This window comes from Lynx canadensis, chromosome C1 (assembly GCF_007474595.2).
Source record: "Lynx canadensis isolate LIC74 chromosome C1, mLynCan4.pri.v2, whole genome shotgun sequence".
In the NCBI taxonomy this organism is placed as follows: Eukaryota; Metazoa; Chordata; class Mammalia; order Carnivora; family Felidae; genus Lynx; species Lynx canadensis.
In genome coordinates, this window is record NC_044310.1 from 125464245 (window position 1) to 125488423 (window position 24179).

Below are 24179 nucleotides of genomic sequence, written 5' to 3' on the forward strand. Positions count from 1 at the left end.
CCCGATGCTTTTGCACAGTCCACAGAGAAACACTTCACTGGAGTATAAACCCCTGTCCTTTGTGTGGGGTTCAGCAGACTGTAGCTTTCATTCTCATTCTGGGGTGGGAGAGCCTCGCAGGAGGGTGAGGCCTATGGGGGGCCCTGTCTCTAGAATGCACGCAGTATGCGCTTCCCCAGGGAGGTGGGTTCTGGCTCATAATGACTTTTCTCTTCCTAGTTGCCCCCTCACTTCCCAGATTTCTACCTTAGTCACTACATGTGAAATGTGTCCCTTCAGGACTGCCAACTGTGATTTTGGACATAAGTGTTATTTTTTTTTTTCCTGTTTGTAAGGTAATTACTTGTGGAAAAGCTAGAAATTGCAGGAAAGCAATTACTTTTCATCCCAGCATGCAGTGATAACCAGGTTAGATATGTGTCCTGCCTGTCACTTTGTGTGTTGTATATGTGTCTTGCAACATATGAAAGAAATTGTTTGAAATTGGTAAAAGTGTTTTGCGATGAACTATAAGGTAGATGGACAAGTATAGCTGTACTGTCCATTAGCATGAATATATGAAGAATGGATTCTGACAGTCAGTGACAGATGTACAGAATTTATTAACACATGAATGAAAATAGAAAACGTGATGGAAGAGATGAAAATAGAGATAGGTTTTTCCCCTTTTATAAAAGAGTATATTGAAGTTACTAAAAAGTATTATAATCTATTACTTTTTTGTTTTCACATGGTAATCCTTTTTAATTCTTTATTGACATATCCAAAGTTCAGAAAACAAGGTGTCCACTTTTCCGGTCATTATTCACTTTATTCTATGGTTACTACTGAAAATAATCTTTGACCTAAAGGAGGAGTGTTAACAAATGATCCCCTTTGGGCGGCAAAGGCTCCAGGTGCAGGTACTTCACGCATTTTCACTTGGAGACCCGCCTGGGTCTGATTCTGAGGGAAGTGGAGGTGGAAGGTGGATGGTTCCAGAGTTGGAACTGCCCCCCACCCCCTAGGTCATTGGCTGTCTTCAGTGGAGGGCAGTTTTCTATTCACCTTAACAATAAGCACTAAACAATCAGGAACAGGTTTGCTGGTAGGAGAGGGAACCTGGGTGGCCATCAGCAGTCTCTGCGCCTCATTTCCTTTGCAGACTATTAGCTGTGTAGCCTCTGGGAAGGCATGGAGGAAGGTGCTTTAAGTCACAATTTAAAAATCATGGACAGGGTGCCTGGTTGGCTTAGTTGGTCAGTTGATTATGCCTCCGACTTCGGCTCAGGTCAGGATGTGTGCTGATAGCTTGGAGCCTGGAGCCTGCTTCGGACTCTGTGTCTTTCTCTCTCTCTCTCTCTCTCTCTCTCTCTGCCCCTCCCCCACTTGTTCTCTCTCTCTCTCTCTCTCCCCCTCCCTCCCTCCCTCCTTGACTTCCTATCTCTCCCTCCATCCCTCCCTCCCTCAAAAATAAATAAATATCTTTTAAAAATTGTGGACTTTAGGGCTCAAAGGACCTTCAAATCAACAAGCCCCTCATTTTACAGCTGAGGAACTTGAACTTGCAAAAGATAAAGCAGGTTGTCCAGGCTTATCTAAGCAGTACTGGGTAACCTGCAGGTTGTAGCCCGGTCCGCTGTCTCCTACACACTTCACTCTGAATAGCCTTGCACACATTTACCCAAGAAAAAGACTTTCTTCAAATAGTGTGAGAAGTTCACCAGGGAAAAGGTCGTTCCAGGTCAGACCCGGGGAGTGAACCTCAGGCACGGTGTTTGCCGAGGAGTATGCAGTTGGCAGCTCCCACGGGGCAAAAGTGTGGTTTATGAGGAAGCTTTCCATCCCTGGATTTTTTTGCAAAGTGAGATGACATTAAGGGAGGGGAGTTTACCACCTTTTCCTTTAGACTCTCTGACCCATCCATCCACCCACCTCTTCTCTCTCTCTGCACCCTTATTGCTCAGATTTTGCCTGGTGCCTCTTGCCCTTCTCTGTCCTGCTGTCTGATAAAGGGAGTGACCTGAGTCCCCTGCCATGATCTTGCCACCAGTGTGGTTGGAAGGATGACAGAATGTGGCCTTTCCTCACCTCTTAGTGAAGTGAGGCTCTCTATCACACACTTCTTTTAAGCATTCCAAACTAAAGTCATCCACACCAAATCCAGACTTGTTACATGCATACCCCACCTGGACTATTAATTACTTAGTATTTTTAATGGACTCATTTTGAAAATAGTTATTTTAGCTTTTTCCTAAAGAGTTAATGAACATGAAACGCCATGGGTGTGTTTTTCTAAGCCATATTTAATAGGCTTACAACTATTAAAATTAAGAATTTTTATCTGTGCTCTACCTAAGATCATCTCATATATGTAAACATTAAGTTGAAAGAGTGGGATTCTGTTGAATTCAAACATGAAACAACTTTTTTTCTCTCTTGAATTGTACAAGTCTTTTTTGCCCCTTGGATGCAGTTTTGGGCAAGTCCTATAAAACTTGCAATTAATAATTAAAAAAAAAAACAACTCTGTTACTTTTAGTTCTAAGAACATCCAAGTGCAGTAATTAAAATACCTACTCTGATTTAGTAGTGGAAACTTTGAACATCATCTCAAGTTAAGCTCCTTTCCTTCTGCTTCTAAGTGCTGCTTTGCCTGAGAAGCCTGAGATGGACTTATGGCACCCTCCCAAGGCTGTTTCCAGCAGCCCATCCTCCCAGTGCCTCCTCCTGGAACAGAGCCCTTCCCCGTAGGATCCAGCTGGGCACCATTCTGTGTGGTCCACACCTGCACCAAAGGAAACCATTATCCATTCCTTTGAGAAACCCTGGGAGCTCTGGCCATTGCTGACTCCTCCTGGAGGGCATCCTCCCAGCTCCAGGCCCCAACCATGAGGCGTTTCAAAGCTTGGGTCTGGCACTAATCTGTGTACCCCAGAAGTGCCCAGGGATGCATGTGAGGCTCTCTGAGTGGTCCTCTAGAACCTTGCTCACCTGCTTAGGTAGAGAAGGGAAACCAGCCAACAGCTTCCCAGGGATGACCTCCCTCCTCCCCTTCAGGGTGGTGGTACTTTGAGTACTTGGTACCTGTTGTTTGGTTGCTGGCCTTTGGGACCTCAACTTAATTGGCAGGAGAAGGCCCAGGTTCACACCTGTTACACCGCCTACCGGTGTGAACGTATTTCTTTGAATCCTTCCCTGAAGACACACAGGACAGTCCCGCCAAGTGGCCACTTGTCCTCTGCTTTTAGACCACATCTGGTTGTTGGGCTCTGGTCTAAACCCACCAAGACCGCATCTCCTCCACTCTGTCAGCAGTGGATGAGACTCCTGGGTCACCTCCGTTCAGTCTCCAATTCACTGACCCCATGCACGCTCTATTAAAAAAAAAAAAAAAATGCAAGTTCAGTTTTGCCAAGGCCGCCTCTTGGTTTTCTTTTCCCTCCATTATGACACCTGGAGGGGTGGCAGGGTCTGTTTTCAACCCATCAGCCTGTTTTCTGAGCACAGTAGCATAGCTGGTGGGCTTTGTTGCTCTTGGCCTTAGCAATCAGAGCAGAGTAAGGGGCATCATTATCCCTTAGTGACTGCATTTGCATGGGGGGGAGGGGATGTGAGGGAAGCCAGCTTTACAATTTGAAGACCTCCTGCCCTTCCCATAGTAGAAAGGAGAGTTGATTGTTTTCACAAACTGGCTGGCAGGTCCCCAGAGCCCTTTAAGAGGCATTTGTTAAATTGCAGAAAGCTCTCGTGCTGAGGCAGAGATCCCTGAAACCTGAAAGTGCTGGGAAAATGGGGAAGTGTGCCAGCAAATCATTGGGTTCAGACAGAAAGGTCTGGGGGTGGGGCGGGCTTGGGTTCCAGTTGGGCTGGGAGGCGAAGGCTTTAGCCATCTTGGGACTCATTTCTAGCTTGTCCCTTTTTATGGTGTGGGGGTAGTGTGAGCACTATATATTTTTAAATAAAGGTGTGTATTTAAACAGCTTTCATGTACATTGTATTCCCAATTCTAGCTCAGCACATATAAAAGGTGTCTAATATAATTGGGAAATGATATTATCCCATATTCCTCGTTCCATCAGCAAAAACAGGGCTGATGGCTCTTTGCACATTACCCATTCAGCCACAGAAGTCTAAATTTCTTCTGAGAAATCTCCGAAATTTCAGCACCTCTTTAGGCCAAACACCAAAATGTTCACCTAACCAGACAGTAGAGAGTAAGTCAAGGACTGGTGAATATAGTCTTCCCTTTCCCTCATTCCACATCCATTCTTTATCCTCTCCACCCAAAACTCTGAGGTAGGTAGATTCTAGAACCACTGGTATCATACTTACAGAGTGCAGCTTACATGCAACTACTCGCCCATTGCCCTGGATGAGTTGTAATTTATGCCACATGAGGTCCAGTCAAGAATAAGTGTGGAGCCTGGCACAGTGAAAGGAAGAAAATTCCCTTCTTTTTGTTTTGCCCATGGGCTCGTAGGTGGGCCACAGTCCAGGCTGGAGACAAGAGTGCAAGGTTCCCCTTATTATTCCCACTATAATTATTAAACATCATCCTTTCTCCTGGAAAGGTAAGGATTTAGAGAGAAGGGGTCAAGGGTGGTAGGTTTGTAGAATCTTAGCTTCCCAGAGACTTCCAGACTTCTAGGAGGCCTGACTGAGACTTAGCAAGGACCACCCCTCCCCAACACACACACCCAATACACACCTTAACCTTGGGTGGTTACTTGCAATAAATGAGCCAAGGACTGTAACATCTAATTATTCTATAATGCAAATTGTTCCTACTTCACTGCTGAAATTCACAGATTTGCATTTTAGAACTTCTAATCTTGGAATAAAAGAATTGTTCATCCTTGTTGAATTTTAGACTTCAGAACAGGCTGATGAGGTGTAGGGTTCTGTGTTTTTATTTTATTTTATTTTATTTTATTTTATTTTATTTTATTTTATTTTATTTAATGTCTCCGTCCCTTCCTCCCTCCTGTCTTTCTACCTCAAAACTCCTGAGAGAGCTAGGTTATAAGGAAGACAGCTCGTCTCTAAAATACAGCTTGTGTGGTTTGTACCTCTCATTTTATTTTCATTAAAATACACCCTTAGGTAAAGTCATGGACCTTAAGCTCATTTGCTGGGAGAAGGTTTTGTTGCAGAAAGAAGAATCTGGCTTCTGAGGCAGGGTGGGAAGGTGGGCAGGACCCAGTGGCAGAGTTAAGTCTGAGATCCATTAATAATATTGTGCTCGGTGTGTCCTCTCTGTGTTCTCATACAGCCAGTACTTGCTTCCTGAGCTCCTGCTCTGTGCCAGGCCCCTGCACACTGAGTCTTCAGTGTCTGCCCTTGAGAAGTTCACAGTCCTGTTGGGTGGGAAGACAATGATAAAGCAGCCCAAAGAGGCCAAGCAGGAAGTGACTGTTAAAAAGATAAACTGAGGCACATTAAAAAGGTTAAGAGTTTATTGGAAGAAAAATCAAAGTCAGGCAGCTCTAAACCTGATGCAGTTAGGAGCACTTCCCTGACAGTAGCTGGGGAAAGACTTACGTAGAGGAGGTGCGAAGCAGAGAAAGGAAATTATCTCATTGGCTATGGCTTACAGCCTTGTTGGCTGTTTGTGATTGGTTGTCTCCAGCGTTTTTATTTCATAACCTTGAGGCATTTGCCAGCTCAGCTTATGTAGGCCACCGTGGCATTCGAGCCACCTCAGTCTAATGGCCTCCTTGTTTCATTAATTTAATAGTACTAAAGACACAGAGGAGGTGGCAGCTAACTTCACCTGGGTGAGCCCAGGGATTGGCATCTTGCAGAGGATGAATGGGGAGGAGTCCAGGAGAGAAAAGGAGGCCAGAAGAAAGGGGGTTTCAGGCCGAGGCAGTGGCAGGTGATATGTATGCAGGAGAGCAGAAGAGGTTTGGGAGCAAAGACTGAGCCAAACGTAGGTAGACCTGACATAAAGGAAAAGAAATAACAGGAGATGAAGCTAGAAAGCTTGGAGAAGCCCACATTGTGAAGGGCCTGTGTGCATAGCTGAGAAGCTGATCTTTCACTGCCATGAAGAGCCTTTGAAAACTTCATATAGGGGAACTAAATCTTCATTTTTGGAAACTAGCCCTGAGGACAGTAAATTGAAGGGTTAGGAGCTTAAGGTCTTAGCCCAGGGCCTCTAGAAAAAAGGCCTGAGGCAGATGCAAGTATTATTCCTTACTGGGGAAGGAGGTGCAAGGCCAGAGGCTGTAGGAGTGGAGGAGGAGGGAAGCGAGGCCAGGAGAAGCTCATGGTGACAAGATGGAGCGGACAGCCATGTTGGCTCCTGCTGAACAGACATTGCAGCGTGGTCCCTGGGCGCTCTGCGCTCCTGGAAGGTTTGCAGGGAAGAACTCTACTTTGGTATAGTCTGCAGAAGAGAGAAAGAGGGGAGTTTTATTTGCCCTGCTCCCTTCTGTATTCTCATTGTCCCTGGCTCACCTCCCAGGAAACTAGTGGCCCTGTCCTTCTGGGATGCTCTTCAGCATAGCAGGCCCCACGATCCCCCACCGCATCTCACAGTGTAGCTTCTGTCCTGTCTGAATGCACAGGGCAGCGTCGGTAGCATGAGCACCGACTGAGTGAGAAAGTAGAGTAGGCAGTGAGAGGTGTGTGTGAGCGGCTCCCCTGCACCTTTACCTGGAGCCCATGGCGTGATTCACCCTCAGCACATTTCTGCGCAACTCTTGACAGGCGGCAACAAGAGGCCTGAGGTGAATCACCTAGCTGTCAGGTCAGCTTCAAAGCTTAGAGTTCTGTTGGAAACATTTGTTTTCCTCTGATAACCTGTTTGATTTTGTTCTCATTCCTGAAATTACCTCTCTGAAGGTAATTTCTCCTTTCTGATTTGACCCGGCCTTAATGTTAATAAATTCACAGACTTTATTATTAGCCCCTGCACATGCTTCTGAGCTTGCCCCCTTGTTGTGTTTCAAGGAGGCCCAACCTCTGCTGGGATTGATGGTGATACATGTGTTGTATCCTATATATTGTTCACTCCCCAGGCATTCGGTCCAGGAATCCCAGTCTTGCGAGTGTCTGTCTGCAGTGAGGATTCTCCAGGACAGGAACCAAGTGGGCCATTCACTCTTCTTTGTCACCCGCTGGCCAGACCTAGTTCATGGGCCTTTGGTCTATCTTCACTAGTTAGCAGCTGGCTTTTCACAAGGAAATGTCTCTTTTTGCTTAAAGGAGAGAGGCCTGGCCTGCCCAATCCCTGAACAAAAGCCCAGCAAGATGTCCTGACCGGCCTCCTTTTGGATGATAAGAATCCACCCAGAGTAGCTCAAGCAAACTGTGGGGTGGGGAAACATTTGGGCAGCTGCTGTTATTATTACTGGAAGAGTCCAGAAAGATCTGGGAAATTTAGGATAGGGAACAGCTGTGGATGGAGTGGGACCGGGTTTTCTCTCTTCTGGGTCTCTCTGTTTTCTTTTCTCACTCTATCTTATCATCTCCTTTCCTCCTCCTATCCCTTTCTTGCTCTCTCTCTGTGTCATGCTTAGAGGGGTGATGTCTAGGTCCCTATTATTACCAACTGTCTGGCTCAGTCTTCCCCTTTCCTCCTTTCAGCTCTCATCTGGTTCTCTTTCTACTTCCACCCCCCAAAACTGGCAGCTGGCTTCCTCAGAACTTGTATCTGGATCATAATTACCCAGATTCCAGCACTGAGTGACCTTTTGGCTCTATAGCCCACAGCCATCTGGCAGTGATCTCTCTGTGTACAAGACTCTGAGCTCCTGAGACAGGCTCCTATTGGCTCAGCTTCTCCTCCTGAGCCTGGCCACACTGCCCCAGGCTCCTGCCTAGCCTAGAGATGGGTCCCCCTTGGGTCAGGCACACCCCACCCTGGGCTGGTCAGCAGTGTCAGGGGGCAGGGCCACCAGATTTCGTCCCCACCTACCAGGGGCTGTGGATGAGGTTGGGATCCCTGAGAAGGGGTTTTGTGGGGACAGGAGTTACCAGGTACATGTGGCACAAGAACTGTATGATAGAACCCTTCAAAGTAATTTATATCAGCGAGGTGATCTTAAATTTGTTTCAGCCTACAAATAGGAAGCCATAGTTTATAAAACTGTTTCTAGTCACCTCTGCATTAATTCAAGGGTGTACATCTCTGAAGTGATAAATTTAGTATCTTCCAGCCATACTAAACATGGCATGAAAATTAAACTTTCAGTCCACGTGTTCATTTTCTTTGTACATTAGGGGGCAGGCATGGACTTGGTTGATTCTGAACAAAATCATCTTGGTGCATAAAATGGAGAATGGGAACTAGACTTGTTTTTCCAGCCATAAAGACTTTTGATAATGGGGTTTGAGACATGCGTCTCACAGAATTGAGCATCCTTTGTGATCTTCTCTACCAGGGCAGTGCCTGGCAGAGGGCAGACCCTGAATCCAGCTCAGAACTTTGTGGGGAGGCAGAAACGTGCTGCTGCCCTCCCCCCATGAGAGCCCCTTGCCTGTCTCCAAGCTCTGTGGCTGCTGATGCCACATGCCTACATCCCTTGCAGTCTTTACTCATAAAACTGGCTATTAATACATTTTCCTGGAGTGTGTGAAAACGGGCTTAGAATGGGGGAAAAAAAACTTGTCCCACTTTTATACAACTGGAAAACATTACAGAACTTGAATTTTTCAAATTAAAAAAAAAAAAAAAAAGCAACCTACCAAATCCAGCCTGTGCTTCTTAGTCACACGGAAATGTGAAGAGGAAGGGAAAGTCACTTCTGCCTCACAGGTGGTTTTGATTTAGAAAATGTGCCTCGAAATTCAGTACAGAAAAGAGGTTTTGTTTTGCTTCTAATAAAAATAAAACTACTTTTGAATGTTTCAGGGTTCATCAAAGTTTACATTTAGTCTTTTTTACATTTTTGTCTACCTGGCTATTCTCATGATCTCTCCAGCTACTGAGCCAATCAATGTATATTGTGGGAAACTCTCATCTTCCCCCCAATCCGAAGTAGGTGGGATCCAGTTCTGACAAGATGCGTTAATCATAACTAGAAATGCTGGCAAGAGCTGGGGATGTTTGCATTCCTCAGGGACAGCTTAGCATCTCCAGCTAAATATTTCAGCCCAACTGACTGCCTTCGCTGGGCTTTCCTTCCCCAAACATCCTCCTCCGTAAGGCAGAGGAGCCAAATGCAAAGTGTTGGGTCCCTAATAATTTACAAAGTGAGGATAATACTTTAAAATTCTTGGCCTTGAGAGGCACCTGGGTGGCTCAGTTGGCTAAGCCTCCAATTCTTGGTTTCAGCTCAGGTCATGATCTCACAGTTTGCGGGTTCGAATCCTGCATCAGGCACTGACAGCATGGAGCCTGCTAAGATTCTCTCTCCCTCTCTCTGCACGTCCCCACTCGTGCTCACTCCCTCTCTCTCTCTCTCTCTCTCTTTCCCCCTCTCAAAATAAATAAACTTTAAAAAGATAAAAAAAAAAGTTGGCCTTGAGCTATCATTGGTATTCAGTAATATACTGCTATATTTTCTGTTCTTCCTTACAGAATTGTACAGCAGCAATATGACTATGTTTGCCCTCAAAATCCAGGCGTATCACTTTTAAAAGAAATATTGGGGGTCAGATTGCCAAATTCCTACAATTTCCATATGAAGAACTCCATCTCTGTGGCCTCCAGCTATGAGACAGGTTGTTAAAAGGATGAAAGAAAAAAATGCCTTCCCCTTGTGTCCCCTCTTTAGAATAAGAAAATCTACTTGGACATTATTCACACGTACATGGAAGTGCATGCGACCGTTTATGGCTCCAGCACGAAGAATATTCCCAGTTATGTGAAAAACCATGGCATCCTAAGTGGGCGGGACCTACAGTTTCTTCTCCGAGAAACCAAGGTAGGTTTATAGGAATTTTTAAAACATCCATCAGTGATGTTTACTGGTTGTTTCTGTTGGTGTTGAAAACGGGATCAGAATCTCTCGTGCTGTCTTTTCAATGCTGTAGTAACTTACGAAGTCATTTCTGGGCAGTGGTTTTCTAGATCAGCTATAGCTTAAAAGTTCGTGAATTGTGGAAAGAGGTTGCTACAGTTGAAAGCCTGCTTACCCAGGACCTACTCCGTGCCAGGCATCAAGCGAGGGGCTGGGAATACAGTGGCAAACAGAAAAGGTAAGGTCCTGTCTTGAGGGTCAGACCTTGCGATAAAGAAGCAGCTTTCACAGCAAGCCTGGGGTGCTCAGCTCTCCTACCTCTTTAATCAACATTGCTCAAGGAATCGGGCCACCAAGTGGCTTTTCTTGCACCTCTTCATTCACAGATTTGTACTGGACCCTGAAGAAGTTCAGATGGGGGAAGAGTCCCTTCAGGCTCTGGGAGCAGGGAAGACACTGTGAAAGATGTGGGAGATGAACAATTGGCGGGTGGGGGGCAGGTGATACCTAGGACACACAAGAAGGAGAGTCAAGTGGTGGAGACAGAGATGACACATTCAGGAGAGAGCCACAAAGCAACCCAGCTGCTCTATTGCTGGGAAATAGTGGAAGGTAACTTTTGGTAAGGAGCTGAGGGGCTGGTTGTCCCAAGCATAGACCCCAGGGTGTAGGCAGCTTCAGACCCCATGATGCAGGCAGCGGGGGGAGCCACTGAGCGAGGTCTATTTTAATGACATGCTGAATGCGTTGTTTTGAACCGGTGCCTGTAATTCTGCCATGAAAGTACCAAATTATGTTAGGGACTTGCAAATAAACCAGAGTTTGTCCTTAAAGGGCCAGACCTAGTGCAAGGGATGTAAGAGTAAGAAAGCCAGTGTGAGCCCTGCCTTGAAGCATAGGACAGCTTATTACCAACAGTGATTTTCTCAGTTCTGGGCCCTGACTGGCTGTGTTTTCATTTTTAAGGTAGCAGGGAGGCTGAGTGGGTGAGAGGCTCTGTGGCTTAATAGCGACTTTTTATCATTTTATGATACTTGGATTTGGGAGAGCATATTCACATATGCTGCCTTGTTTGATTCTCACAAACAAAGCCGTAGATGGGGAAGGTACTGTTAACTTCATTTTAAACAGCAGAAAGTAGGCTAGAGCATTTGGCTTGCTCACAGTCACTGACTTTGCCTAGGCGGGGTGACCCTTACACATGATTTTTTTTTTTTTTTATTGCAAATTAAAGGTCTGTTAGGCCCTCAAGGCACCATCCTCCTGAATAAACACCCAAACTGGAGAACATTTATTGGACACTCCCTTCCCAACAGAATAAGCATCTCCCTCCTGCCTCAGTTTCTCCATATGTAACTGCATTTGATCCTTTCTATCTCTAAGTCATTTGTGTGGTGCCATGAATAAAATAGATGGATGAATTATTTATCTCCTTGGCCAAAGATCTGGTTTGTATTTATTAAGATTTCATTTCCTTACAAGGTCATCTGTAGTCTGATGCCCGTGTGTGGCAACCCCGGAGTGAAGTGTGTTCCCCACTTTGCACTCTTGGCTTTCTGTTCTTTTTCTGTCTCAGGATGACATTTTAGAATCGTGAGGATGTCCGGGCCCTTTAGTGGCAATGCTATTTTTGCCATTTGCCTCATTTTACTTCTCCCCACATCAGCTGGTGGAAAAAGCTCGAGCCTCTTTAAAATTACATTTGGCAACGCTGGCTCTCAACAGCGTGTCATTACTGTCTCGCGCACTCCTATTAACCCAGCCTCGTGAATGTCTTACTCAGCCTTGGAAGTTTTAAAAGAACCCTGACTTACCTACCATCCATTTACCCTGTCAGAGAATGGGGAATAGGCCGAAGCAGAGGCCGCTGATATCCCAGGGAGGAAAAGAGAAGAGGCTTGGAATATCCGGGCCGTGATGTCAGAGACTGCCTAACAGCCAAGGACTGCAGACCGAATTTTGAGTGTGAGGGGCATATATTTATCCTTGAAAAACGGGTGCCTTCACAGGATGTCACTGATCCCATTTTGTATTGCCTGTTCGTCTGACTAGAATATATTAAAGCCCTCCGAGTGGAATTATGGCTAAAACAGTTGGCAAATATGATGGAAATGAGGCGCTGTGTTGCCGAGACTCCCCTTATACCCAGAACACAGCAGCAGGCACTAAAATGAATGGATCTTGGGCTTTGAAATAATGACACTAAAGACCAGTCAGGCTTTGCATTTATAACCCTTTCTGCCTCTAACTCCTTCCTCTGTGTCTCTGAGCAATTTAAAAGCGATTTATTCCAATCCACGTTGAAAGTGGAGAACTGGAGACACAGAGAAGTAAATGTCGGTAGAACGAATGAGATTCACACGCTCCTCGGGCTCACTGGAGAGGAAAGCAAGTCTGGTGCTGCTTCAGGTTTGGAGACGGGCTGAACTGACTGATGTTTAATCAGCTCCTCACTTATTATTTTTCTTTATGAGACGTCTTTGAAGCCCTGCACCCAGGCCCAGGAAACCCTTTGCTCAGCAGTATTTCGCCCTGGCATGCCACAGGGGCCCATGTGTCATCAGCAGAGTCCGGCTGCCGGGAGCCTATGAAGATGGAGGAATTTGGTGTGACACTAAAAAGGGGCTAAAAGAGCCAGGGAGTTGTTGAATCTAAAAGACTCTTCTAACAGGAATATAAATTTGGATGCATTAATTATTTATCGGCAGACTATAGACAAGGCTTTCAGTCCAGCAGACTCCGGGAGTGCAGTTGAAGCCAGCACAGGGTGGCATGTTTTTATTTTGGGGTTAAGTCCTCATCGCTTTTGATGTGATTTCTTTCTTCTTGCTAATTTTAGCCTCTTCATGTCCACCTCCTCCCCAGTCTTAGCATGGGAAGCTCCTGATAGCATGGAGCATTCCTATCCTGTATTAGATTGGAGGCACATTTGGAGTGAGCCGCAAGAGAACGTATTTTTCTACAGTAAAAGCCGAGAGCAAATTCTGGCTGTGGCAAACAAGCAGGGAAAGCCACTGCTGTCTGTGGTGTTACCCTTGGTACCCAGACCTCTGGCCATTCACCCTCCAGCACTTGGGTGGGTCATGACCTGTTTCCCTAATCTATCAGCTCATCAGCTTAGCTGTGGAACTCACTTAGAAGCCTGGGCAGGATTGGAGGATATGCAGTATATGCTGTCCCTTTTCCATCCCATCCCCAGCTCTGGCACCCACCTCCCCCACCCCCATCAACCATGACTTTTCCCATGAGCTTGGATATAGTTGCCCAGTCTCTCAAGAATCCAGGGCTACCACCCCTGGAACCAGACTCTCATGCAGTTCCATGATGGCAGAGGGGCTTTGCTTGTTCTGTTTACAAGTACATCTTCAATGTCTAGAACAGTGCCTAGCTTGTAGAAGGCTTTCAGATAATTATATAAAGAATGAAGGAAAGAGTCAAGATGAAATCCATTAGCCATCTGGGATCTTGGGATCATGCCTGAAAAACTGAGTTCTTGCTTTGCTCATGAATCACGCACCTAAATCTCCAAGACTGCCACAGCAAGCGACGCTGTCCTTCTGACACTGCACGCCTGCCTCTCCGTGGTATTGCCTACACATCACACAGGTGTCGCCTGTGAGGGAGAGCCCAAGGGCTTACTTACCGACAGAGCAGTCCACGTTCTGTCTCAGATGCTGAAATATTCACCCTCAGACAGTCAAGGAGGCTTCATCTTATGGCCAGTATCTAAGGTTATTCCTATTCCAGCCAGATGGGGAAAACATTTTGTATACACATGTAATCCTCTCTCCCTCTTCCTCCCATGTATGTATGTATGTACAATTGCACAGTTGTAGCGAGATGATTCAGTACTTGCTCTGACTTCAAGGACAAAAGTGCATCCACACACTCAAATACACATGAAAACATTCAACATCTCTTCATCCTCATGAAGACACATGACTGCTGGAAAGATCTCATCTATTAGTATTTATTCTTTTGCTCATTTTCCCTACTGAATACATTCCAGGCCTCATTCCAGGCATTCTTGCTACAGGGATGACTAAGGAGTTTTGCCCAAGACGAGTGTACAGGCATGGTAGAGGAGACCAGTACGGAAACTGGGAACTATAGCAATGCAAAAAGTGCACAGGTAGAGGTAGTAATAATAAAAAATAGTAATACCGACATAGAACTTCTGGGATATTATAAGCAGGCTCAACCATTTAGTTGTGTAAAATGTTGCACTGTGACTTGTGAAGCCACTCATATAAGAGGATGAGACTGCTCCTGGAGGACAGGAACTGATTATCAGCCACATTTTAACACAGCGCATCTGTGTCATCATGGTGCACATGACCGTGGGGATTTATTATGGCAGTGACAGCCATTTTCTCTCACCCTCACCTGTGCCTTCTCCATGAATTATCTCTTATCGTGAAAGTCCTCTGTGCTCAGTACTATGAGAGCCCATCCTTAATGTGACGTGAATAGGCCTGTTGTGCTGCCTCACACCTTCTAATGGTAAACATTTCATGCTGTCATGGTGGAAAATGGCCAACATCCACAGTTATCAATTTACCCAAATATTTGCTTACCCCCCCCACCATCTCCATCTCCAAGTCAGTGCATGTATAGTGAATTGTAGCACATTGGATTATGAACTGGGGTTTCCAAATGACTGAAGTGTATGAACTTTTGGGTTTGATATTGTGGTTTGTGTTTGGTTGTGTTTTGTTTTATTTCTGAAAGGCTACCTTTAGAAAACAAGGATAATCTGGGTGTCTACCCAGTGAGCTGGTCTCCAGGAAATAGCCTCTGACATAGCAGCTGACTCTGACAAACTTTGGGCACTTAAACATACTTGACACATATCATTGTCTTGTCTCCTTTGCCTTTCTACCTCTTCACAAGAGAATCTTCTTGTAGTTTAGGTTAGCAGCTTGGGCAGCCCATGAGAGGGTGTAACCAAACCTGTATGGAAGAGATTTTGGCCACTGTTCTGTTTCTTCATCATCAAGTACAAAAGAGAAGACACATGTCCAGAAAAGGACCCTTCAGGCCACTTGAAGGCATAACCTCTCAGGAGAATACATTTCCTCCACAATCAGCCATTGTATGGATTCTTTTTAAAGATATAAAATGTATACCTATTACCAAAAATCCGGGGATTTCCAATCATTATATGAAGAATAAACAAGTAAGGCTTAGCAGTCATACATGCTCTTGGGACTGGCCTTTCCATGAGGCAGTCACTGTAAACCATGTCTGCTTCCTCTTCTAATGGCCGTCTCTCCCTTTTTTTCTAAAAAGTCCAGCTACTTTATGAAACAGTGAGAATTCGTAAATACGCATGCAGGTGCTGAACATTGTGTAAAACCCACAACCACAACTCGGGCACACCTAAACCCCAGCTAAACAATACAAGGTCATGTACATGCAGCTGCATGAAGTTGAATCTGGTTTTGAATTTGGACTACTGTTCAGTGAACGTTTACTTCAGTTCCAAACCTTGAAATACATCATGTGCATGAAATACCTCATTTAAGCCTCACACCTGCCCTGTGAAGTAACTATTATTTTCACCATTTTACATATGAATGAACAGTGTAGAGAGCTTGCGTGACCTTGACTCCAGTCCCATAGGTGGAGAGAATGTTATAAATGGACCTCCGATAATCTATAGGAAGTGGCAGGTAACGCTTTCCCTCAGTTACAGAACTAGGAAGTGAGCTGGTCAGGATTTGAACTTTGGTCTGCAGTTAGACCCCGTACAGTTAGTTACCGCATTGTCCCGATCACTGGGCCAATATTCAGTTTATTGGATAAGCTGAGATTGATTCGTTGCTCAAACTCCCTCCCGAGCCACTCCGCCAATTTAGCTAGTTCAAACTAGTCAGAAAAGCTTATGTTGAGAGTGTGTCTTCTATTTTGGATTATCCTGCTGTTCCCCATCAAGAGTGACTGGAAACTGGCTAAACCCATGTAGAGTCTTCCTATGAGCCACCTTTATCCGTGTTGAAAGGAGTCCATGTTAACTACTCCAGTTAAGGGTTTAAAACAATTGTTTCTCCTTTCACACAGAGTAATAAGACTGAGTGGTTTTACTGAACCATTTGTCAACATGTAGGAATGTCCCAATCCTATGCTGTGAATAAAATCTGTGGTGCTCCATCCATTCTCTTTTAATAGTACTTCAAAAACTTAATTTCAGAGCATTTAATCCCTGGATTTAGAACTGCTTATTGAGGGCACCTGGGCGGCTCAGTCGATTGAGCATCCAACTTCAACTCAGGTCATGATCTCATGGCTCGTGAGTTGAGCCCCGTGTGGGGCTCTGTGCTGACAGCTCAGAGCCCGGAGCCTGCTTCAGATTCTGTCTCCTTCTCTCTCTCTGCCCCTCCCCTGCTTGATCTCTCTGTCTCTCTGTCTCTATCTCAAATGTAAAAAAGTAAACGTTAAAAAATGTAAAAAAAAAAAAAAAATGCTTACGGATGGGACAGAGTTGCAGCCGTGAAGATGTTCTGTCATCTGGAATATCCTCATTAGATTCTGGGCTTCTGCAGGCCAGATGAAGTATAAATAAAATATGCCCAATTTCCTCCTAAAAAGTTAAGCCTCTGTGCTTGAATGCATTCTTAATGGTGTGTCTGTTGCCCCCATGCTAAAGATATCTGTAGGGAGCACAATGGAAGCTGGGGACTAGGGAAAAGGAAATTTACTGTGGTAAAGGCACCAGTGTGGCAAGGCCATGGCATTCAGAAGTTTACGGGATGTTCTTTGGTGGTGATGAACTCTCTCTGCCTATACTTTTGTGATTCAAACCTCAAGTGTGTTATTTGACCTTAATACATCTGCTCCATTATAACGTCACAGGTAATGAGTACACGGGAAGCAAGAAAAAATTGCTTATTGACAGAAGTGACAAAGAACTGTTATTTTGGTGTTTCCAAGTCTTGCATTTCCTGCAATCCTAATTAGTGTGACGAGAAAACTCGTTGCCAAGAAATTGTATGGTATTTGCTTAAGCTTCATTCTAAAATTGTGAGGCTTTGGAGAGTTAGCCCAAAATGTTTACTTTATGTGTCCTGAGATATTTTGATGCCAGCAGGGCAGCAAAGATGGTGCAAATTGTTATTCAGATATCATTAAACCTAGGTCACATTCAAGTCCATTAAACAACAGCTTCAAATCCTTTTAATTAATGGGTTCAGATTGGTCTGAAGGAGCTAATTACATTTTTTTCCCAGGATTTTCTATTTAAATAGACAATCATTGTGCTTCCTGCATTTCCTCCAAAGTTCTTTGCAATTTAGAGTTGATGAAGGTATCAGCACTTTATGGCAGGCCCTGATTTTCAGAGGTCAGGACTCACTGTAGGCTCAGGTCTCTGGCTAAACCCACAGAGACCCCTGTCTGCATGTTCCAGCACCTTTCTTCTCAGAGTCAAAAGGATCTGGAAACCCTGTGCTTTCCTGTACCCAACCACCACCTGAGAGAGGTCATCTTTCCTCTGGGGAGATCTTTCCCAAATTCTGATAGGGAGCAGATCACAGAGCTCAAAAGCCTGAAGGATGGTAACCCTGGATTCTTCATATTTAACAAAGCTGTGATCTCTTGGGACTAGTCCTTCCCACTCTTGCCTTCCATTTCTCCTGCTGCTGTCAGGCGTCCGCCCCCCATTCCCACCCCTGAGCCACATGCTCAGGCCACACCCTGTATGCTTAAGTTCTCTTTGATAATCTCACTCCTTTCAGCTACTTAGTAAGAATAAAGAACATCCAGAAAAAGGGCCTCCAGATGGTGGTGGAAATGCCCCTTAAATCCTCTATCTTCCAGGCTCCTGCTAACAAAGTGTTCCTCACCCCCATGTCTCCAGTGGATCTGCCCAAGGGGAAATGCCCCCAGCCAATAGTGGGAGCTCTGCTGGCCACTCAGAGCCTCTCTCCCCAGTTTACCCAGTGGATGTCCCTGATGGTATATTTGTTCATGTCAAGGTTTACAAGAAACAAAAGGATAAAACAAGCAAAAAAAAAAAAAAAGTTAACTACCCTGTTTCGTGCAAAAAACCATACAGTCATAGGATAGGGAGTCTAGCCACAAAACCTGGGATTTTGTTTCTTGTCCCAGAAAAACTCCTGTGGGGGCTCCGTGATTCTCCTGTATGCCCAGCAGGTGCCAGCTCAGTGTTCAGTCCTGGAATTGAGTGCCCAGCACATACTTTCTGCATCTCTCAGTGGTGCCCAGGGAACCTGGCAGCTTGGACTCCAGTCTCCCCAGACAGAACCATTCTAAGTAACAGTTGATTTTAGCAGCTGCAAAAGATAGAATTGTTGGGGAGAGGGCCCCAGGAAAGGAGAATCAGGCATGCGATATATCCAGTTCACCAATATCCTTCCCTCTCGGGGGGGCCTGGCTGTGTGGGTGTTCCTCAGTGATGGCAGAAGGAACGATACCCTGGGGCCCAGTTATCCTTTGGCGATTGATATGCCCTTGGAGGCTGGAGTGATCTCAGCATTGGCTCCTTGGTGTGGTAGGGAGATCTCAAATCTCACCAAGCCCAGACTTGGACCCTGCCGTCGATAGCTTACAGCCCTCCAGCAGTGTAAAAGGTCCCGAGAGGGGGATATGCAGTGAGGCATTTCCCTGAGATGCCGTTTCATTTTTGGACCCAGGAACCATTGCCAGGGAGCTGCAGCAAGGCCCCTTTGTCCCAGCAGCTCTGAGCTAGTTTGCGCGAGGACTTGAAGAGTGTGTTTTTGCCGCCATCTATTGTCTGCCATTGGGAAAGCAGACTGCTGGCTGCCCATTTAGCCACTCAGCACCCTCTCCCCTCGACTGAGGGGGGAGATAAAAACAAAGTTGTTGGTGTCCCCCAGTGAAAACCCCATTATGAAAACCTGTGTTTACTGACCTACCATCATTTTAAAGCAGCTCCGTTTGAACTGTAATCAAACCACCAAGTGACCTTTCTGTCCCTCCACCCAGCATCACTGAAAGGGCCTGTTGTTCCTTTGCTTCAATGAAGAAACCTTCTGTTTAGTTAAGCAAGTGTTTTTCCAGTCATGTCTCCTGGTGAGTTACAGAAAGATTATTGTTGGGTCTTGGTTTTTGTTGTTGTTTTTTATTCTTTTAATACCCCCACCTCCGTACCTCCTCAACCGCCCACCTCCCCCGCAGCCCCCTCCACGCGTATTTCTTCACTTTTGTTTTTGTTTTTTTTGTTTTTGTTTTTGTTTTTACAAAGGAGGAGAACATAATGAGCTGAGCAGCTTCATGATCCTGTAAAAGACTCTGGTACTGTTTTGCAGTTCCTGATGTGAGCTTCCTTCTCTTCACCACCACTACGCCCCATCCCCGCCCAGGGTCTGGGAACCTTCCAGAGTCTCTGGGCCTTCCACATGGGAATGAAGCACAGAAGAGCCCCCTGTGAGCCAGGGACGCCAGTCCTGACTGATGTGTTTATATGTGGTGTGCTTTTCTGTGTTACAGTTGTTTGTTGGACTCGGGTTCCCTTATGAGGGCCCAGCTCCCCTGGAGGCCATCGCAAATGGATGTGCTTTTCTGAATCCCAAGTTCAGCCCACCCAAAAGCAGCAAAAACACAGACTTTTTCATTGGCAAGCCAACACTGAGAGAGGTAAGCATCTATCAAAACAATCATTCTACTTTCAACAATATGAATACCAGCTACTTACTGAGTGCTAGGAGCCCATTCAGATCCCCTAACGTTGGGCTGTTGGTATCATCAACCTCACTGGACATAGTTGGACGGAAGGAGGAGGCGGAGGATGGGCAGGGGCTCAGGGAGGAATGGCCGATGCTGTCTCCTAACTTGGTGGTGGCACAGCCAGGACTTGCATCCAATTCTGTCCCTCTGTGAACTGTGGCGTCTTTCCACTCTGCCTCAGCCCTCTCCTAAGGCACGCAGACATCTCCAGCCTTCTAAGTAACTGAGCTCTGACTTTCTGAATGTTTAGAATTTTTTGAAGAAAGAAATCAACTGGCTAATGTGTATTTTTGAAGAACCAGCTCCCACGATAGGCTGTGGGGAATAAAGGGTGGGCAGTGGAGTCCTTAACTGTCAACCTTGAGAGACTGAAGTCATGTGCCTGGTATTTTAGGCCACCATCAGGAGGCACCGTTCTGATGCTTGAACTGTTTGCAGAAGCCTTATTTGAATTGCTTTCAGAGATCCTCTTGAAAATCCATAGTGGGTGATGAATCACCACTGAAGGCAGTTGGATTCGATTTGGGGCAATAAACAAGTCATTTAGAGCATGTGAGTTATCAAGCTGGGTGTTTCTGTATCTAGTCAGAAACAGGTGTGTGCAAGAAACCGTAAGATTGATTTTCTTATTATTTCTGTGGCTTTGTGGGCTGCTCACGAGGAGGAAACCTCTATGAGCTAGAGTCCTTGGATTGCCCCTGTCATTTGGGGCTTTCTACTGGGGGACGACACAGGTGGAAACCCATGACATAGATGCAATATAGCAGCACTATTATTTTTTTTAAGATTTTTAAATTTTTTTATATGTTTACTTATTTTTGAGAGAAGGAAACAGAGCGTGATCGGGAGAGGGGTAGAGAGAGAAGGAGACAAAGAATCCAAAGCAGGATTCAGGCTCTGAGCTGTCAGTACAAAGGTGCAGGGCTTGAACCCATGAACCATGAGATGGTGACCTGAGCCGAAGTCAGACGTTTAACCGACTGAGCCACCCAGGCACCCCAGCAGCGCTGTTATTAAAGCATGCGTTTTTCACTTCTGCTACTTTTAAACCTTTCCGGGTAGATTCTTCTGACACCTCCCCCACCACACACACCAAAAAAAAAAAAGAAAGAACATGAAATGCATTTTCCATGCTTATTGTTTTTGATCAGTCAGAGATCTTACCAATTCACCGAGCTGATTATTTTGAGAGTTCTCTTTTCTGACCCTCCCTGTCAGTCAGGGTGACAGTCCCAAAGGGGATGGAGGAAGAGATCCATAGGTTTTTGCGATCTACAGATTATCCTCAAAAAGAACCTGTTGCCCACACAACCTCTGAAAAGGGTTAACTGTGTGTGTGTCGTCTTGCATACTTGCTTTTCCTTCTGCTAATAAAATAAATTTGAATTCTTCACATTGAGGAGTTGTTCCTGTTGAGGAAGTCATTTCTCAGCAATACCTACTGCACACCTGTGTGCCAGGTGTTGTGGGAGGGGCCAGGGCACAGACCAGGAGCGTTCAACCTGGCACTGAAGAGCTGATTCTTGGAAAGATTCAAGAAGATGTTCCGCGGCAGTGAGAACATCTCAATCTAGGAATCTCTGTAACTGACAGAGATGTAACTGACTTCTCTGGAACCTTTGGAGTTTGGGATAGAAAACTTAGGCTGATAACTTCAGCTCAGGTCATGATCTCATGATTCATGGTTTCAAGCCCTGCCTCGGAGTCTGTGCTGACAGCTCAGAGGCTGGAGCCTGCTTCGGATTCATGTTTTCACACTCTCTCTCTCTCTCTCTCTCTCTCTCTCTCTCTCTCTCTCTCTCCCCGCCCTTCCCCTGCTCGTGCTCTCTCTCTCTCTCTCTCAAAAATAAATAGATGTGAAAAAATTAAAAAAAAAAAAAAAGAAAATTTGGGCTGATAAATCATGCCCACATTTTAATTTAAGTGTAAGAAATCTCTGAAGTTCTTCTGCCCACCTTGTAATAATTATTTGTAATTTTGTTTCTTTTTCCCCTTTTTTGGGGATTAAACATACATAATTTAAAACAGCATTTTAACCATTTTAAGTGTACAGTTCACTCGTGTTAAGTATGTTCAAAGTCTTGTGCAGCATTGCCACCACCTACCTGCAGAACTTACTCATCATTCTAAACAGAAACTGTGTTCATTAAGCACAACTCCCCATTCTCCCCTCCCCACAGCCCCTGGCAACTTCTCTTCTATTTTCTGTCTCTCTAAACTTACCAAGTGAAATCATATAGTATTTGTTCTCTTGTGACTGGCTTGTTTCACTTAGCTTAAGGTTTTTAGAGTTCATAGCATGTGTCAGAATACCATTCCTTTTAGCGGCCAGATGATATTCCATTGTGTAGATATACCACATTTAATTATTTGTCTGTTCATCTGTTAATGAGCACTTGGGTTGTTTACACTTTTTGTCTTTTGTGAATAATGCTGCTGCGAACATTTGTGTACAGGTATCTGCCGAGGTTCTTTTAATTCTTTGGGGCATATACCTACAAGTGGAATTGTTGGAATTTACTTTTTGTTTTGAAATAATTTTAGTCTTATGGAAAAGTTTCAAAAATAGTACAGAGTTTGGGTATATCCTTCATCCAGCTTCCCCTAATGGCAACACATTACAAAACTATGGTAATCAAAGCTAAGACATTAACCAGTGTTACCTAAACTACAAACTCGATTTGGACTTCACCATTTTTTCCACTAATATCCCTTTGCTCTTCTGGGATCCAATCCAGGACCTACGTTGCATTTAATTGCCGCGGCTCCTAATCTCTTCCAATCTGGACAATTGTTCAGTAACTTAATTGTCATTCAGTTTTAACACTTTGAAAGAGTACTCGTTGGGCTTTTTGTATACTGTTGCTCCCTTTGGATTTGACTGATGTTGTCTCATGGTTAGTTTGAGATGACGCATTTTTGGCAAGAATATCACAGAAGTGATGTGGTCTTCTCAGTGTATCATATCAGGAGGTGTGTGATACCAATATGTCTCATTCCTGATGGTGTTAACCTTGATCTCTTGGTTAAGGTAGGGTCTGCTAGGTGTCTTTACTATGAAGTTACTGGTTCTCTCTATAATGGAAAAAATATTTTGAAAGTATGCAAATATTCTGGTTTTCTTCAACCTTTTGCCCATTTATTTTTACAATATGTTGGTTGGTCTTGCCTACAACGGTTATTCTGGTGGTTCTGTAGTGATTTTCTTTTTCCCTCATTGTGATTTTTTTTGAATACATGAGCAGCAAAGAAACCTGTCTCTTTTTACTGCTGTTTCTATATATGAGCCTTTGGACAGTGATAAATCAAAAGCATCTTTACGACTATATTGACAACTGGCACCTTTTTGTTATTGGTGATTCTAAAGATTTTGATGACTCTTTGGTACAAAATGAGTATTTTTTCCTGAAAAAAATTTAGGACACTCAAGCACAATCTGTTTCCCAGTGAATGATGTAATGTCACATAGATCAGAGCAGCCAGTATGAAATTATTGAAGAACGAATGTTCATCATTTCCTATCAGTTGTCATCATTTAGTAATTTGCTTTTCATTGAGATCGTGAAGGGCTTTGATTTTTCATGGCTTAAAGAGAATAGGCGTAAGAGCTGCCCCCACCAGGCGCTTGGTCCCTCCCATCCCTTTAGATAATTCCACCAGTACGTAAATGAGACTCGAGTTAGAATGGCTCTCTGGGATCCTCAGCCATTGCTCAGCAAGTGACTTCACACAGATGACTCCATCAGTCCTGGGCTTCCGCAGGAGGGCCGGGATACAGAAGGTCAGTTGACAGATGCTCGTTGTGTCCCCACAGGGTCCATGGTACTAGTTGCTGCATTGGGGAAATTTATCAAGACCCATTTCCTGTTTTCCAGGAGCTCAAATTTTGATATGGAAAGAAACAGCTCAGTCAGTCACTGAGAGGGTGTCTCCTGGGAGTTCTGCCAAGTGGAGAGTGTGCTGGGTTAACTGAAAAGGAGGTGGTGCAGGAACTGTGCTATAAAGGCAAAGGAGGAAAGGGGGTTTCACGCTTAAGAGGCATGAATGTTGATGAGCTGCGGGGAAATCCCAAGAAGGTCACTTTGCTTTATGCAGGAGGGCAGGTTCCATCCGATGTCTGTCTCCTTCTCTGCTAGAGACAGTGCAGAGAGCAGGCTGGGAGCCAGCAACATCACACAGTTTTGGGAGGACTCAGTGAAGTTGACCTCAAGGCCTGGTGGGCCACTCACTCTGCTCTTTCAGCCCAAAAAAGCCACAAAAACCCCCTGGCCAAAGCTACTTTTCACAGGGAGAGAGCTATCGAGAGTTCTATAGATGTTGAAGGGTCAAAAATCTCTAGAAATTATTATTATTATTTTTTTTTTTTACTCTGCAAATGGAAAAATTTTAACCCAAGTAGACATAATTACAAAGCAATTTTCTGGCTCCCTTGCTAGTCTTTCCAGTTAAGCAAAAATTGATCCGTATAAATCAATCCATATAAATTGCATATATGTCCCTCCTTTGCTTTGAAGAGAAAAAAAGTCTAAGTTTCTAAATGAGAGTTTCATTTTATTTTTGTCTTTTACATTGGATCAA

The 24179-nt window shown here is 44.8% G+C and overlaps 1 protein-coding gene across 3 annotated transcripts in view; it reads left to right on the forward strand.

Moving 5' to 3' along the window:
- The window catches only part of MGAT5 (alpha-1,6-mannosylglycoprotein 6-beta-N-acetylglucosaminyltransferase), a 335910-nt gene that overhangs the window by 281960 nt on the left and 29771 nt on the right, over window positions 1-24179 (forward strand). For all 3 annotated transcript variants that reach the window (XM_030326467.1, XM_030326469.1, XM_030326468.1), the window contains 2 exons: window positions 9708-9857; window positions 19365-19511. In XM_030326467.1, the coding sequence (XP_030182327.1) occupies window positions 9708-9857; window positions 19365-19511 (297 nt within the window). The remainder of the gene's footprint in view (window positions 1-9707; window positions 9858-19364; window positions 19512-24179) is intronic.